This window comes from Oculina patagonica, chromosome 12 (genome assembly GCF_052425735.1).
Source record: "Oculina patagonica isolate OP01 chromosome 12, crgOcupat, whole genome shotgun sequence".
In the NCBI taxonomy this organism is placed as follows: Eukaryota; Metazoa; Cnidaria; class Anthozoa; order Scleractinia; family Oculinidae; genus Oculina; species Oculina patagonica.
This window is the reverse complement of record NC_135769.1, coordinates 12,983,648-13,001,725: the sequence shown is the minus strand read 5'-3', so window position 1 is coordinate 13,001,725 and position 18,078 is coordinate 12,983,648. Positions and strand designations below refer to the sequence as shown.

Genomic DNA, 18,078 nt, shown 5'->3' with positions numbered 1-18,078 from the left:
TAACATATTGTTTATTTATGCAATTGGACAATAACTGTTTGAAAGAAATATACAATAATGGAAATCATGTTGCGATTGTCACAATTAAATCATATAAAGTGCTTGTTTATACAATCAAACAATGTTCTGTTAATGTTAAAAACAAAACATGATATATATACTAGTTTATTGAATTGCAAAAGTAACACAAATTGTGTGGCAAATGTCATGTTTTTTTTTAGACCAAGAAAGCAATTCTCTTTATTTTTTTCCACAAAAATTAATGTGATTATTTATCATGCTGGTTACAGGAGATAGCCCAAAGGGCACTTTGATTACATTTTTGGCTGGTTGTAAAAAGTGATAGAGGTTATAAAGTGCCATCATGAAATTCATGATTGAATAAAATACCGTAAAATTCCGCTTATAGGCCCATTTACCTGGGAACAAAAAAATACATCCGATTATAAGCCCCCCAGATATAAGCCCCCCTCTTCTGAATGACAGTACTACTTACTAAACGTATTTTGATCAACACTCCTGTGGCTCGTTTCGAACAATATTTTTTTTTATACATAAGCCCTCCCAGATAATTATAAGCCGCTCCGCTTATAAGGCCATGCACACAAAACCCCTTAGGAAGTTGTTTAAGCCCAGGGCCTATAACCAGAATTTTGGATGGAAATTTCTCTAAATTAAGAAAATGGCTGCAATAAAAACATGTCAGGTTAAGCCAGCTTAAGTAAAGCTTCAGAAAAATTGATGCCCGAGGTGACAAATCCCAATTGAATTACGGGCTCAAAAATAAAAAAAATACTTTTGTTTTTGGAAGCCATAGGGATTTTTTGGGGTGTTGATTTTTGCCCCCATTCGATCATCCCTGTCACTTGAAATCCTGAGTACCCCCCCCCCCCTTCCTCCCCCCCCCCCCCTATGGGTTACAACAAATGACTGCATTCACATGTAAACCCCTTTATTACAAGGTATTGGCAAGCATCTTCCATCATTTTGAATGTATGAAAAATGATTAATTTTATCAGACACTTTCACATTCAAACATCACCAAGAATTCAACTTTGGGATTTCTTGGTCTTGAGGTTAGATTAGATGCTTAAATTAGGCCTTTTCACAGTTTTTGACGCCATCTTGACAGGTAGGCAAAGCAGGTAGAAATTACAGTGTTTGTATGGGAATCAGACAGCAAATATCTTTTACAAAAATTGAATTCTGGACAACTTATGAATTGTAAAGTTAAGATACTAGGCAAAAGTTTTTATTCGCCGACGTACATAACTGAATGCTTTCTAGCCCCGCTACATCCTTCAAACTTGGTGAATAAAAACTTTTACCTTGTATCTCAACTTTACAATTCATAAGTTGTCCAGAATTTAATTTTTGTAAAAGATAATTATTTGCCGTTGGATTCCCATACAAACACTGTAATTTCTACCCACTTTGCCTACTCATCAAAATGGAATCGAAAACCGTAATAAGGCATATAAAAACAAACCACTTCATACCTCACATTTTGACTACCATGGCCAGTAAATGGCCCATCATTTAAGATTGGAAAACTTTAACAGTAGCTGATAGATAATACTATGACACAATAGTACAACCTTGCAGTTCTTTCATCTTTTGAAGAATAACAGCTCTTGTCTCTTCAAAAGCATTGGGGCGGTTCTGTTTCTTCAGTTTTTGTTGCACCTCTAGCTCATCACTGAGCTCAGATAACTCCTTTTGAATAGCAAGCTGCCTTTGAATAACAGTAATCTGCTCTGACTGCTGTCGAATGGATTCAGTAAGGCCTATGTATTGTTCTCTCAGATGTAAATGCAGTGCCCATTGTGAAAATGACAGAGATTCAGGCATTTCAACAGAGTCCTCTAAAAGCAAACTGTTTACATTCACATTTTGGACCGGGTGGACCAAGGACTCATTCACACTGTAATGACCATCACTCGGCGCCAAAATTGCAGTGCTGTCAACTTGAGTATCAATGGACCACATAGCCGGGACAGATTGGGAACCAGCCATGCCCTGTGAGAATTGGTCTGAAGTTGAGGACAAATCACTGTTGTTATCCAGTGTATGTGACATGATACCTGGATGTGCTGTTACCATCCTCATCTGCATTTCCTCGCATGGTGGCATTATGTGTTTCAATTCTGTATTGCTTTGAGCATCTTGGGTCGATGATAATGACGATGACGAGAGTGGGAATTTTCCAGCATTACTTTTGAAAGACATAGGTAGTTTTTCTCCATTCTTTTCAAGAATTTGAGAAAACAGTCTGCGATCCCTCTCCAAGACTTCTTCTTGATTTAATGTACTGAATTCGGTGTCTTTCATTGGCCAAGTCACACAAATCACAGAATCAGGTTTTGAATCCAATTGACTATAGGAAACATGACAGCGACTTCGCACCCAAATCCAAACTTGTCCTTTGGTCAGCAGCCGATAACAGCAGGTTGTTATCACTCCGGAATATGGAAGCATATTGTGATACTCTGTAAGATTTTCTAAGTCCTCAGAATGACAGTATTCATAGAAACAATTTCCTAGTAACTCAAATGGATAGTAACCCAGGACCAATGTTGTACTTCTCTCGACACACTCGAATCTCCACATTTTATTCAACCTCGTTGTAAATTTGGAAACGTTTTCCGTATCAGAGAGCACAACAGCTTTATTCGCTGTTGGAAGAGTTAGTTTTCGCCCAAGCAACACCATACTGCAGCAGTCTTCCTGCTTGTGACCCGCTACTTTAAAACTCTTGCTCGCGCAGTGAAAAGCTGCGAAGCTGTTATCACACTTGTGAATCTGTGGCCCAAAACGAAACCGGCAGGTAAACACTTGCGGAGGGCTGTTGCTTTCAGGACTGTTTTGACGGATAGATGTCAACAGTGAATAAATCGTTCTTTGGTCGTCTGGATGCACGATGTTTAAAATGCTGCTGTTTAATAGCTGATTACAGGCGAATCCTTGGGAAGAGAATACATTGCTGGAGACATAAAATATGTTGCTAGCTTCGTTGATAGCCAACACAAAACAATCGAGGCCATCAAGCATGGTTTGACGGAATTCTTCGTTCGTAACAAAATCGGGCTGCCACCTTCCATAACGATTCGTCGAGTTGATATCTTCTGAGTTCGCTGCGAGTTGCTTTGCTTGTCGGAAGTGTTCTATCGTATATTTGAGTACGTTGTTTCTGCTTAGTTTTTTTCCCGTTACAGGGAGAACAACGGATAGCTCACTCACTAAGTTATTAAACCGATCTCTTCTCCTCTTTTCATTTTGATTCCTAAGCAAACAAGCTTTCTTAAATTCATTGTTGCCCGACAGTGGTAGTTCATCCTCTGCCATGTTTTCAATGCGAGCGGCGGCATACTTTGACCGACCGGCTAAATAAAGGTCACCGTCACTCGTTATATAACATAGCGACACGAGACAACGTGAGAGACAAACATAATTTACATATTTGCTCACATTATTTATTACAGGTGTTTTCCAAAAATGGTTTTTACAAAATCGTTAAATCGACACGTTAACTTATTAAAACGAATAAAGAAAACTTGGGCAGTGTATCAAAATAATTAAACCGATTTATGTTTACAGTCACGCGAAATATGCGCGGGTTTGAATTCATTCGAAAATTAAATCCCTTTATCGTGTCTAAATAAAGGCTTTTATTGCATTATATTTTACAAAAAGTACGTATATTTCAATATCTACCTGATACTTAGCTTTTATATCACAGCCGTAGCTTGTCATGTTCCGCATGCGGCGAAAAACACAAGCGGTCACGGCCACATCTTTCACGCGAATTTGTTGAATTTCCGGTTTGAAGCATACACGTGAGTTCGTGGTCACGCGTTCAAATCCAGACTCATGTGTTTTGATACTTACCACCTCCGAGGGTTGAGAAGATCTGGGTACGAGATTATTTTGCAGTCACATGCATTACGGCATGACCAATATTGGTTCCCGAAGTTCCTTGCGAAAAAGGATCCCAAAACTCGTGCAAAATCCCCTAGCTATCTGTAATTAATTTCAAATGTGGATTGGGTGAGGGGATTAAAGTTTTCTTAGGCAGACTGTATGGCAATTCGGTTTAGGTATGCTCACATTCTTCGGCTTGGAAGGAATTTGCATTGAATGCCCGGTTATTTTTTGTGTTCACACGTACATGTAATAAACTGTTTTTGGGGGATAGCACTTAACATCTTACGATAATCTACCGTACATGTGGCCCACAGAAAACCCCCCTGAAAAAGTAACTATGATCAACTATAATATACCAGGCGTAGTCAATCATAGTCAATCGATAAACCGATAAAGCTTGTACTAAAAGAACAAGAACACTATTGATACTTCAGCGCGGTTCAAAATTAGAACAGGAAGTTGCGGCCAAAGTAGCGATGTACAACCCTCTAGTCTTGCTATAGCAACGCCATAAATATAAGCAAAAAGGATCGAGTTGAACTTTCACCTACGCGAGAACGCCATAGGTTCTCATAGGTTCATAAAGGACGTGCAAGGTGCAATCAACAGCGCTCTGAGCGCTGCCTGGGAGGAACGGAATAGTTAAAAATAATTTTAAACCAAGAGGATCTTGATGAACATTCTGCCTTGACCCCAGGCTGGACTTCGGCAGGACAAGATGCTGAAATAATAAAATGTTTTACCATTTGAAAGCCGGTCTCGTATTGTTTACTAGATAGTAACGCCATCTTGTATGGGTCTTATATGTTTGAAACGAACACCTCCTGGGGCTCCTTGGGATTAGTGATTGTTATCGATTACTGTCGATTGTCATCGATTATTATCGATTTTCTCAATCGACAGCAATCGATAATAATTTTTTCTTTGAGTTCGATTGTTAGCGATTACCGATTTAAATTCGATAGATATCGATTGTATCGATTGATTTCCGATATCGATTTCTATCGATTGATTACGCCTGGAATATAAAATATATAACCAAAAATTTCTTTACTGATTACGAATTTCGATTTGTTTGATTTTGTTTTTGTTTGGCCATCCCAATAAAATGTTTCGTTTGTGATGGTGGTTCGGTCGGTCGGGGAAAAAAGGGGTCTGGGTTTATTTAGGAAGCCAGGAGATGCAGAACCGAAAGATTTTGTTTCAGTCGATCTTGCTGAGAATGTTGGAACAATCGTTAATGCCCTTGGCACGAAACAGCCTTTGAAAAACGTAGTATCGATTTTAATTTAAGACAAGGACATGACATATCAATTGTTGTTAATAAAACAAGATCGTGTTCAGTGAATCTGATTTTTTTTTTACATTTCGGAAAAAAAAAATGCGTCGGTTGGGCAATGGGAAACGAAACATTTTATTGGGATGGCCTTTTGTGAATTTACAGAAAGAAGAGCAGTCCTCCAGCTCAACAGTCTTGCCGCAATAAACATAAACAAGCGCTGACTGTATGACTGTTTTACTTGGGAAAATCAAATTACTAGTGCAGTATCGTGTATTCATCGAAACTTCTCCGATGTAGCTGGGCAGCATGCCGTTTAGTGCTTTAAATAACATTTTGACTTTCAATATTTTCATTCGCGCTACTCTCGCTTGAAATCGTCGAATGGGGCCTTAGCTGGAGCATCCAGGGAGCAGACATTATCATTTTGGCTGTGCGTTTCTGGAGGCTTAGCGTGGTATTGTTTGAGTCACTGTGGGTGACGAAGCCGTCGCCCAATATCCTGTACAGAGGTGTTGTAAAATGTTAACCGTGCACGGAAAATAAGAAATCGCTTTGAACGATTGCGCAGACCAACAATGCGCAGACCAAGCTTATACCCTGTGAACAGGCTCCCCCGTTTTTATTCTTTCTCCAGGCCCTTCTCGGTTCGCTTCGCTCGCCGATCAATAGATCGGAGCCTGCTCGCAAGCTATGTCTCTCACTGATCTTCTTGCCGTGTAACTCACGTTATCGTTCTAGGTGACGCTGCTGTCAAAATGCATTCCACTGTTTTGTTTCAAACTGTCAAAAAACCGTTTCGAAACGAGCCAAAAAAACGCATAATAAATAATAATAATGTGGGGTGGGGGCCCCCGGGGGCCCCAATCTTTTATTAGGAAAGCTCCATCACTTAAGTGGTTTACACGGAGGTCCTAACACTAATAAAGCAATATTTAGCCCTGTTCAGTACTGTCATCCAGCAGAGGGGGGTTATCGTTATAGATTGTCAACTTCTAAACAGCGAATCAGTCTAAAAAATATGTCTATAATGAAAAAGAGCTTTTCAAGAAAGCAAGTTAGGTTGAAGACGTGTCGTTACTTCTCGCAGGGAAAGCGTGGATTGTGGCGTGCTAGCCTCGCACGTCTGTGGGGCGATACTTTCTACCGACCTCTAGTTCTAAGGCTGCGTGCGTTCACAAAAAATACAAGTGAATACGAGTGCAGACTACTGATGTCTAAACTGAATGATTAGATTCTATGAAAACTGTTGAGCTGTCGCAGTGGGCAACAATTACCTTAGGCAAAAAGAACATATAGTACAAAAAGGAAACTGATGAATATTTTTTATGTCCTTAATAATAAGTCATAAAAACAATTCTTATAATAATACACGAGTGAATTTGGGAGATTGGAGAATCAGAAATGATATGGCAACACGATCTGTGTGCATATCCAGTCCTCCCAAATTTTCACGAGTGTTTATGTAACTCTATAGAAACATGACAGAGAAGATACTTTCTACACTGTTTTCTTAATAAATATTATACATTAGGTAGAGGAAAATTCACACATGAACTCTAAATAATAGTTGTCCTTCAGACAGAATACTAATAAATACTCAAGTACAATACAAGTTATGACAAATCTACTTCCTTTACAATTTCCAAGTTCTTCAAGGTGTAACATTCCAGACTTGGCAGTGCGCACCAACATTAAAACATAATTAACCAATAAATCTCTCTTAAAACTTATAACTATGCAAAAGGTAGTGTAGATTAAGTAAACTAAATGGAGAATGCAAATGCAATACACAAAAAAATTGTACTTCCTTTACAATTTCCAAGTTCTTCAAGGTGTAACATTCCAGACTTGGCAGTGCGCACCAACATTAAAACATAATTAACCAATAAATCTCTCTTAAAACTTATAACTATGCAAAAGGTAGTGTAGATTAAGTAAACTAAATGGAGAATGCAAATGCAATACACAAAAAAAAAGTTATATAGTGATAAATAGTGATACAGACCTAGTTGTATATTTAAAAAAATGTAGAATTGTGAAGATTTATTTTTTGTTTTGACAATCAGAATCTACACTTTGATATTAAACCCGGGGGGGGGGGGGGACTCCCATATTAAAGGGACGGAGATGCTCGTCGGAAATTTTGAAAAGAACCCCTAAAAGAGACCAATCTGGGCGTGGCTTAAGCTATTTTAGACCCCTAAAAGATACCAAAATTCTGAGAAAAAGAACTTATATTTGTATATTTCTTCGTGTGCAACCCTAAATGAGACCCTGACGGCTAAAAATAATGTCATTTTCTTGCATTTTCCCCAGAACGCCCTAAGCGAGACCCAAAGTCCGAAATTTATACCCCTAAGCGAGACGACGAGCATCCCCGTCACTCTCATATGGGAGTCCCCCCCCCCCCCCGGGTATTAAACTAGCTGAGCTGTAGTATTTGTTACGTTAAAGAGATACATTGTTTTTAAAAGTAATTGGAGAACTGCTGTACAACTTCATTCTGTAACCTTTCCTTGCTAAGCAAACGTTCCTTGGTCTCTAATCTTGCATATCATGACCAGGGCAAATATCATGCTGAGAAGCTGTCAGGAAAAGATAAACAAAACGGTTAAATCAAAATTTAAAAAAAATTCAAATTTTTTTTCAGCAGTAACCTCCAAACAGAGTTTTTCTTTCTACAAAGGTTGGCCACACTTGTCTCACCACATGCAAGTCATGCAACTGTGCCTCAAAGTTCTAAAATCACCTACTGTGAAATCGTTATTGCACCACAGTCAACCCTCCAAGTTTACTTTTTTCCTTAGTGGTCATTTGGCCACCAACTACTAAAGTTTTGGTTGCCAGTGAAAAATTTTAGTCAACAAATTAAGCTGATGCTTTCAATCATTCCTCTCAATTTTAGTCGCCAGGCTGGCGACCTTGGTTCACATTTAGTCGCCAGCTCCAAAATTTTAGTTGCCATGGCGACTAAAATGGTCTTAACTTGGAGGATTTTTTTTTGCGGATTTTTATATTCATCTCTGGAAATAATGCTATTTAATATAATTATAATGTGCTGTTGTTATGTGTTAAAATCTGGTCTAAGTCTTTTGCAATGACTGGTTGTCACAATATTGTACATAGCTCCAGCTAATTAGATGTACTTGCATGCAGGGGTAAATATCAAATAAATTTATTAATAAGTAAAAAAGCAAGTAAGCTAAATAAATGAATGAGTGGATGGATGGGTGAGTGAATGTAATTCAAAGTAATACTAATAAAATAATTATACATTGCATTCCCCAAAATAAATTGCAATAACTACCGTATGAGTCATTTTAGAGATGGCAACACCTGTTGCAAACAAACCTGAATAACCGCCACTGCAACTCCTATTCCGCAAATAATAATCAAGTTGTCTCTGAGTAATGCAAGTGTCTTCTTATAGCAACCCTGAAATAAATACGCACTTGGTGTCAATATTTTGTTGATTGATAACTAATACATATATCTTATTTGCCATTCAAGTGTGTAGTATTGCTGTACATTTTTACGAGTCATGCAGTATTTTGGCAAGCCTGAAGGGCAAGTCAAAATACAAATGATGAGTAAAAATGTACAGCGATACTACACACTTGAAAATGTCTAATAAGAGATTTATTATCCAACAATTTCTTTCTCCAAAATGCTGACTTGCCACGTTTTAAAATCTTTCCTGTGGTCGGGGGGGAATGAGACGACCGTTATTTGTACTCTACGAAGCAGAGTTGGATAATAAATGTAAAATACCCCACTCTTGTGCAATTATGAGTTTCCTGTTTCCTTAATAATTATTTTTCACCACTTATATTCAAGTATTTAACACAGTTTATAAAAACCAGAAAGCTTCCTACATGTATACAAAAACAACTCTATATTTTATTTCTTTTCAAAACCTTTCAAAGTGAGGAGGGAGGGGGGAGGGGCTTTACAGCGTTATTTTTAGATTACATACCTCAGTGTTGATGTTACTGGTATCAGTGCCACCTGGTATCTTTCCACAGCCTGGTTTCACATCTTTGCAGCAACTATCAGGAACACGGGTGTGGTTTCCACCAGAGAAAGATGATCTTCGCCAGTCTGTATAATCATTTACTCCACAACATTTTTCCTGTAATAGAAATACTTACGGCCAGTTATATTTTAAATGTATATATAAACCTTTCTCATAAAGATTTCAAACTAAGGGAAATAAACCCTGTGAACTCTGTGAATTTTTGGGTGGGGATGTGCTGATGGGACTCTAAAAGCCTTTCCCAATCTATGCCATGTTCAGCTGCATTTTGTGACCCTATTCTAGACTAGATGCCAGAAATGTCTACCCTACCCCTTGTACCCTTGGTATTCCCCAGAAACTTATCACTATAGCAGTCAGTTCAGCCTTCACAGTGACACATAACTACAGTTTTCCCCCCGGGCTTTTTTTTTTTTTCCCCCCCTCTTTTAATTAAAAATTTCTTTATTATTTATACCGAGCTTAAAAATCTACCATCCTTATTATTTACAACTACATGTCTATAGCTCATATATGGGACTACTCCCCAGCAGGGAAAATAACATGAAAAACCTGCTCCCCAAGAATTAATGTTTTTATTACATATAGGAAATGTACTTAATGCTGTTTGTAATTTAAATAAATTTCTATAAATTTTCAAATGAGTTTTGGTAGTATGCAGGGCCAGTGACCGTATGTAAAAAAAAAAACAACAAAAAAAAAAACAACAAAAAAACAGATTTACAAATCATTTGAAATCAAGTTACATTTATATGGTCACTGTGAAACAACTCGAGATGACACTCGTGGCTGCATAAGTGGGAGAATTGTAGTGTAATAGGAACATAAGCAGTTACTTTTAGGTTTGTACGCTGACTTGTCTTGAAAAGGTAGGGGTTTAATTCAGGGTTTCTACATATATTCACCTATGCCTTTATTTGGCCTCCCTGAGTTCACATTATTTTCTTCCAAGACTCCCATTGCCCCTCCCCCTCCACCCCTTGGATGCAGTGGCCTGAGTGAGAGGATTGCTGAATAACCATCACAATAATAATAACTGCAGTAACATACTTTTTCCTGCAGTAGGTCAAAAGCATCCGTCACTCCTTCATTGCCTGATTTGCTGTACTGACTCAGTGTTTCATTCAGGTCCTTCATTAAGTCATCTTTCACCTGTTAATTGGAAATATTTCATATTCTAAATAATAATATTATTTATCAAATTTCTTCATTGGCTATATTTGGTCAAGAAGCATTCCACAACATCTACAGTTGAATCCCGATAACTTGAACCTTCAAGGGAAATCGAAAACGGTTCGAGATATCAGGAGTTTGAGTTATTGAGGGTAAAATTAGTAAGAAAACAACCTGGAGGGGAATCAGAAAAGGTTTGAGTTATCAAGGGTTCGAGCTATCAGGATTCAAATGTACCATCTTTGGATGACAAACTGTCATTGTCACTTGACAATATTTGAATTGTTCACTAAGGAATTCTCATAGCATGGGTTTTTTCCATACTCGTGAAACTGTTTAAATGTTTAGAATTGTCCACTCCAGAACTAACAATATTATTCATCAAAGTTCATAAAATTAGACTTAAGGTATTAGAACTGCTATAAGGTCAAAAATAAACCATACCTAAAAACTCGCTCTTTTCAAAGATATTAATAAAGTTAACACAAATACAAGAGATGGGGGCTTCTTTTAGCTTAGAAGCGGAGAAAAAAAGGCGAAAGTTGGTTGCTACAAGCGCAATTTTGCGATGTTAATGATTAGCGCATTGCCACCCGAGTCGATATGACCTCGCGTTGACAGCAATGTTACATGAATCGGCTTTACAACATGCGATCGTATCTACGCAGTTTGAGCAAAATTTTAGTAAAAGACGGCAAAATTCTTTCGTATTTCATCTTCAAATATAATTCGAAAGCATCGACTAAATCTATGCCTCTTATTAAGCCTTCTAAATCTCACAAAGAAGCTGTCTTGATATCTGACCCTCCCAGAGCCCAGAAGAAGACGCAGCATGAGTTCCGTAACGCAATTGCGAAATCTGGCGTTGCTATGTGTATCATATTTGTTTACGCCGCCATGTTTTCTCCGACAGTAATCGGAAAAATCCGTGTTTTTTTCGTGCTTGTTCGTGTAGCAATCGTAACAATGCGGCCTTAAACACAAAGAACAGCGGTCTTCCTCTGAGAATTTAATAATGGCATTGAAAAAAAAACAGAGCGTCGAACGCACATTTCGCTGCTTACATTCGCTAATTTCGCCGCTGTAACAGACCGCCTCGAAAGGTACTTGCAATTTAAAGGTGTAGAATTGTCAGATCTCGGTGAAATTTGCACTGTTTATTTGTGTAATGTCGAGGAAACTGTGTATGAATACCCGGAGCAGCCCAGACATTTTTGACAAAATTATGGCTATCCAAAGTTGAGGCACACATAAAAATAACTAGAACGCTCTATCTCCAGAAATAAATGCTGGCATATTCCGGGTATTTGTAGGTAATCGAACGTTTCTATCATAAATCGGCTCCAGTTGAAATTATCTCTGTATCTTTCAAAGGAAAGCCGTAAATCGGCAATCTTTAATTTTATGAGCCTGCGATTTAACCGCGAATTCACACCCAAGGTGTGAAAATTGACACCTCGTATATCATTTTCCTGAATGTCCTGGTCTTGTTTAAGGTGGCTTAATACAGTTTTGAGAGGGCAAATCAGTCCAACCTTTAACTCTTTTGTACAATCTCCAGAAAAGTTTTGTCTTTCTCTTATCACTTTTTGTTACATCCTATAATCATCTAATGCCATATTTGAAAAATAAAAATGTTAATAAACAGCTTAAATGAACGGCCGAGTGCTTCAGAGGGGACTGGCACTAGTAGTTTAAACGGCGTTTTTCCCAAAATCTACCCGTACGAACCTACCTCAAAATGTCAAAAATAAGAAATTGGCTTTGTTTCATCATTCATGCAAAATAATATAAAAATCTGTAAGACAGATTTTTCGCAAAATAGGAAAATGTGATATTTTGCCGATTTTTAAAATAGCTCAAAATCTGTCTTACAGATTTTTTCAAAATTTTGGCTGTGGACGTGGTTCACCCCTTAAATTTTATTGTGAAAGTTTCATAATAGGTTGTACGGTAGGTTTTCGAGAAAATCTGGATCAAAAGCTTGCTTTTACGACCTCAGAAGTGAATCAAATTGCGCGCGCGAGCACGCGCTAATATGTAGACGCCATGCGTCGCGAGCGATAATGAAAGACAGAATTAGAACTTCTCTGTCGGTTGTTTATCCACCTTTTTTGTCGTATTGTTTTCCGTCCCAGGTTTCAAGAACTATCTGAAAGTATTTTGAAGTTTTCTTTTGTATACAAATTTGGTAAAGCGCGGTAAAACAGAGGGAACTCTTTTTCGTTTCTGTTTAGAGTTGCTAGCGCCATTTTTGCCCGCGCGATGCAATAATGACGTCAAACACAAAATCGTAGCGCACGCCTTTGAGCCACGTAAAAACTGTATTCAGCCACCTTAATAAGCCTATGTAACTTTTATTTTGAAAAATTATTTTATGTTTGAGATATTAATTTTCAAATTGGACATGTTTATTGCAGTTCTGCTACCTTAAAGAAAAAAAAAAAGAAAAGAAGTTCAGTAAATTATATTAAGCTACTTGCTTTCTTGCAGTTACTTTATTTCATTTTTTATATCACATTTTCACATTGTATATCACAACTCCTTTGTATTGTAGTCACACATTAGTTGATCAAACCTCAACTTTTAGTTGTTCTGGTCTAATTTTAATTGCACTGGCAAGGGGTGACTGGCAATTTTTAGCACTGAATTTCTTGTTTTCCTCACTGAGGGGTCACATTCCTAATAAAGCACTCACTCACTGACTGAATGAGCAATGTACAGTGAACAACATGTGGTGTAACAATATTATTTCAATAATAATAATAATAGTTACTACCAAAAACAATAAACTACAACTGTAACTTCATATTTTTCAAGTTGAGTACATAAGAATGGTAAAATTAAATTTTGCTGCCTTTAATCATTCATGGGTGAAATGTACATGTAATTCTCAAAATAAATGATTATTTGCTGTCAGAGATTCCAAACGCACCTGATCCCTGTAAACAAAGCCCAAAGCTGTTCCTGCAACTTCCAGGCCAAAGACCAACAACATCAAGGCAAAAAACTACACAAGAAGAGAAAAAGACACATCTTACTATTGAATACTTTTTGATACATGCTTTAACAGTTATATTGTTAAGAAAAAGGAATTACAGCAAACATATATCTCACTATTATGAGACAAGTGGCATCAGACATATACATGCAACAATGTATAGAGCATAATTTTATTACATTAAATTATTTTAAAAGTATAAAAACCTAGTCTCTAGCATTTGCAGGATCATGCATTATATCAAGAAAATTAAGGTTGATCTTACTGTTCCAAGAAGGCATCTGTTTTCCTTTATAGCACCACAACAACCAAAGAATGCAATTACAGCAATAACTGCACCGACAGTAATAATAATGATGGATCCTGTCACATACTTCACAGATGAGAGCTCGACATAATCACCAATCTTTAGCTGAACATATATCCCTACTCCAAGCAATCCAACACCACCAAGCTAAGAGAAAGCATAAGATCACTAACAATTATTAACTTGCAAATGACAGTCACTAGTTGCATAACAGTTTGAGACTAAAGTAATTTTGAAGCAAAAATTAATTTCAGATTATTTATAAGTTCAAGGGGTGGGGAACAGTAAATTCAAGACTTGTAAGACAGTGAGAGTTATATTTTTTTGCGACTTAACACTTTCTTTGAGGCCTCGAAAAGGCATTGCAAAAAATGTGAGATGGTAAGTCTTTAAAATTTGAAGGAAATTGATGCTAAAATATTGAATCATTAGTCACTAAAATTTCACATATTTAGAATTTTGAATTTATAACCAGTTTATATTTGACTTTGCAATAATTGTTTTAATTACAACAAACAATTTAAGCTAGTGTTTAAGCGTAGCTGTGGATACCACACCCTTAAATGGTTACCGGTAGGTTTGGGTTTTGAGAACTCAGGCCACGGTCATGTTCTTTTGCTCTAATCAGCAAGACACCACTTGCACAACACCTCTCTCTAGAGGTCCTGCCAGGGCATGCCTAAGTGGCTCGTCTGAATTTCAATTATTGGGTGTTGCTGTTTCATTGGTCATTCTATCCCTTTACTGTCACTTGTCTAAATTTAGTGAGAAAGGTTATTGTTTGTGGCAATTATTTTTTATGTGTGGTCAGCATTTACCCTGGCAGGGCCTATCTCTAGCCAAGACCATAACAGGGACCTGGCAAGTTGACAAAATGTTGGGAGGGGGCGGGGGGAGAAGGTAGTTGGTAATGGACTAGCAACACATCCAGTAGAAGTAGCAATACAGATAGCTTCTTCATGTTATAGAAACCTAAGATAAGTACCAGCCTGTTTGGCTACCTAAGACTTAAAAGAGACATTTAAGTTCTTGTTGGTTTGAATAAAATGCTAACAGTAACTGTTTTAATGCATTACTTAAGATAAAAGTTTGTAAGCCTGTATAAATATCAGATTAATCTACAAGACAGAACTTGGATGCAACAAAATGCAAATACACTGAATACCAGAGGACTTAACAGAAGGAATTATACTCCATTCGCCAGTAGAGGAGGTACTTTGTTCTTACAATGACAGTGTATCAAAGTACTTGTAAGTACGACTAACTTACAAAGAAGATGAAGTTGAACACAAACAACAGGATTTTGACAATCTTTGCACATCCATCCACAGCCATCACACTGTTCTTGTTTGTTAAAAGGCAGTATCTGTAAGTATAAAAACGAAATGTGCACAATGAATCTACTGTGGAACCCCACCTTACGAACACCCTGTTTTTATAAAGCCACCTCGTTTTTACTGCTGCTTCATGTGGACCCAGTGACAAAAGCTTGGTCAGTCGTCTTCTTACTGAAAATAATAACCCCTTTCATAGCCATGTCAGGGTGAGTCCAGTCAAAACACAAATGATGAGTGAAGATGTACAGTAAATAAATGTTTAATAAGCATTCTATTCTGAAATCTAGACTTCAAACCATGTTTTGCTTCGTGTTTTACACAGTGATTTCTTGTTAAGTTAAACTTGACATCTGTTCATCTGATCTTGGAAATGTGCATTATATTACAGTACTTAAAATCAGTTGTGATTGATCGTGTGCAACAGAATGACAAATCTGGTTTCCTGCAGTTAGTTTCCAGTCCTATTCGGTTCTATTGATGGGTGGATCGCAGATTTTTTTAAAAAATTTGAAGTTTTATTATAACACCAAGGAAGGCATGGATGACCACTCTAAAGAAGGTCATCACAAAAAGACTTAGAGCATTTTTCAAGTGATTTCAAGATTTAGGTGCCATGTTTCAAGTTTCAATTTCCCAGACCAACAAAGTTTTTTAACCACTGTTTACATTGATTAGCAAATTCAAAAATCAAAACAGCCATAGAAATGTTTCCAAGATTTTCGCCAATCAAAAGTTGACGGGGTGTCAGCCAACATTTCACAAGAGCGATCATGAAAGTGAACTGGTGATAATCGGTGGTCAAAACTCTTTACTACGCTTATTTGTTGAGTATGCAATGAAGGGCTTTTAAGGCAGAGTTTTTACTGTTAAAACTCTGCTGTTGTCAGGGGTGACAAAGCTAGTTTCCATTGGAAGCATCTCCTGCTATTGATGTCAGCAGTCTGTTGCACTTTTCAGTGATTCAACTTTCAAGCAAACAGGACTGCTGACGTCAATAGCAAGAGATGTTTCCGGGGAAAACTAGCTCTGTCACCCCTGACAACAGCAGAGTTTTAACAGTAAAAATTGGGTGCAAAACTTCCCTTGTTGCAAAATTGTTGACTCAACTGATAAGCGTTGTAAATTTTTTTACTGGTGCAGATTACACCCTTTTGTAGGTTAGTTGTCTAAAAGGGCTTTGTTTAGCTAAACTGAGTACAATACCATTAAAATAAAAGTACAAAACTTTTATGTTCACAGCATATAGTCTAGCAATGTCGGCTTGATGGAAATCTTGGAAATGTTTCCGCCTGTGTTTTCATTTCTGAAGTCATATAGCAATGAGAAAGGTGACAATCTCCTGATTCTTGTCAATTTATTAGATTCCAAGTAAAATTTTCTGTTCTCCTGAAAATTGTTTATTTGAGTTGTCACCCCTATAGCAAAGAAAGTAACATCTAAGTTGGATGTCAGTATGGGAATGGATAATCCAACATTTTTAAAATTTTGACTGCCAGAAGCATGTATTACCTCCATGGCCAAATGGCAACACCCTTCTTTAATTTGCAGGTTAATGACGAATCAGATTATGAAACCTTTCCCAATCAACTCACCAAAGATCCACGTCAACATTTACTTAAAAGAGGGCAGGGCTCTTATGGCGATAGTTAATCTGGTAATTTCGTCTTCAAAAATATGCACTGCACACAGCAATGAAAAATAAATTGTTTGCAACTTCACTTTACTTTTATGAGAATTAAGTTACAAGTAGATGCAAATTATAATGGTTGGTAGCAATAAATTATTGATATCAGTCTTACACTACTAGCACAGCATCTTCCTATTTGGCTAATTCATAGCATTTATAGAAAATTCATAGCATTAAGGGGAAAAAAGAAAGGAAATGGAAACAAGAACAAAAAACCTTTCCACTCTCAGTTTAGCAAGCAGAAAAATCCCTCCAGATATTTAGCTTGCGGCAAAACAACACCCATTTCCATATTTCCATACTGATAGAGCTAACCTACATGCATGTAACACCTGCAGACTATTTTGGAAACAGTCATGGAATTCCAGCCTAAAGCGTTAGTCGGAACGTTAATGCGATAAGCCTATTTAATTCATGCAAAACATCTTAACAAATTCTAGAACTAGAAAAAGAAAAATTTTCAATTCTTAACCAAAATATTTTTCTTTTGGTTTTTATGGACACAGCCTCAAAACTGAAACCATGTGATATGAGTTACTTCGAGTAGGCCGGCATTGAACTGTGGTTTTTGATTATTTTTCTCCTTAGAACAACACTATTTTGGCAAGCTAAACAACTGAGGCTGTAAAGTTTGCAAACTAGGCAGAATTTATCGATTTTCAAACGCCTTTGGATGCAAACTGCAGCGTAAATTTCAAAAATATTTTGACAACTTGAAGAAACTAGCGTAGTACTTTGCGCCGCACACCCAACAAGCGACTGCATGAACAAAACATACTGGGTGAGCTGTACCCGTACAAAAAAATGCTCTTGAAATATTTATTGATCGAAGGATAATTTTACTACCAGTATGTACAGTATTAAACGATTTTAAGAACACTTGACAAGGACTTTTGTGTGTATAATTTATAAAAGCAGGCGTAACGTTTAGCTGATGTGCGCAAAAATTTAAACATTTTAAACCGTGCAGAGGAGAAAGGTACGGGAGAATAAGCAGTATAACCTTAACAATAAAGTTTCCGAAACCAAGAGAATCAAGAAGATGCAAAAACTTACCTCCAGAAACGACTTTCCACAAAATCGACCGCGAGTTTACAAATGTCGACTAACGCGTCACGTGACTAATGCGATGTTGCTGCAGCTGCCACGCGAGCCGCGAGAAGTCGCGAGACGCCTCGCGAGTAAGCTCGCTGCAAAACTTTCATTTTCAATGACTCGTTGAAGCATGAACTCTGTGCTCTTCAAATTTTGAGGGAAATACTGTATCAAGGAATCCTGAACAAACATAGAGGATATTAAATGGTTGCGCGGAGATATGAAATTTATCTTCG

The 18,078-nt window shown here is 37.4% G+C and overlaps 2 protein-coding genes across 3 annotated transcripts; both read right to left on the bottom strand.

The window, feature by feature from the left end:
* Positions 1-640: 640 nt before the first annotated feature.
* On the bottom strand, positions 641-3,388 carry LOC144631940 (neuronal PAS domain-containing protein 2-like). Its single transcript, XM_078490516.1, has one exon. It carries the CDS (start codon positions 3,343-3,345, stop codon positions 1,579-1,581), a length of 1,767 nt encoding a protein of 588 aa, XP_078346642.1. The 5' UTR covers positions 3,346-3,388; the 3' UTR covers positions 641-1,578.
* Positions 3,389-6,511: 3,123 nt separating this feature from the next.
* On the bottom strand, positions 6,512-17,908 carry LOC144631333 (tetraspanin-4-like). 2 transcript variants are annotated; one of them, XR_013566714.1, is made up of 9 exons: positions 17,804-17,908; positions 14,993-15,089; positions 13,682-13,870; positions 13,351-13,425; positions 10,293-10,394; positions 9,183-9,338; positions 8,558-8,641; positions 7,630-7,791; positions 6,512-7,294 (listed from the first exon to the last, which is right to left on the bottom strand). XR_013566714.1 is itself a non-coding variant. In XM_078489743.1 (8 exons), exons 2-8 carry the CDS (start codon positions 15,056-15,058, stop codon positions 7,726-7,728), a joined length of 738 nt encoding a protein of 245 aa, XP_078345869.1. In that variant the 5' UTR covers positions 15,059-15,089; positions 17,804-17,908; the 3' UTR covers positions 6,512-7,725. The 2 variants fall into 2 exon arrangements, 1 of the variants encoding a protein (XP_078345869.1); XM_078489743.1 differs by having other exon boundaries at positions 6,512-7,791.
* Positions 17,909-18,078: the final 170 nt, after the last annotated feature.

Excerpts from the sequence above, each read along its gene's own strand:
- LOC144631333 (XM_078489743.1), bottom strand. The coding sequence starts at position 15,058 with ATGGCTGTGGATGGATGTGCAAAGATTGTCAAAATCCTGTTGTTTGTG. Across the intron at positions 13,426-13,681 it reads ACAGATGCCTTCTTGGAACA|TTTTTTGCCTTGATGTTGTT; the intron begins GTAAGATCAACC and ends CTTCTTGTGTAG. Across the intron at positions 8,642-9,182 it reads CCAGTAACATCAACACTGAG|GGTTGCTATAAGAAGACACT; the intron begins GTATGTAATCTA and ends TATTTATTTCAG.
- LOC144631940 (XM_078490516.1), bottom strand. The coding sequence starts at position 3,345 with ATGGCAGAGGATGAACTACCACTGTCGGGCAACAATGAATTTAAGAAA.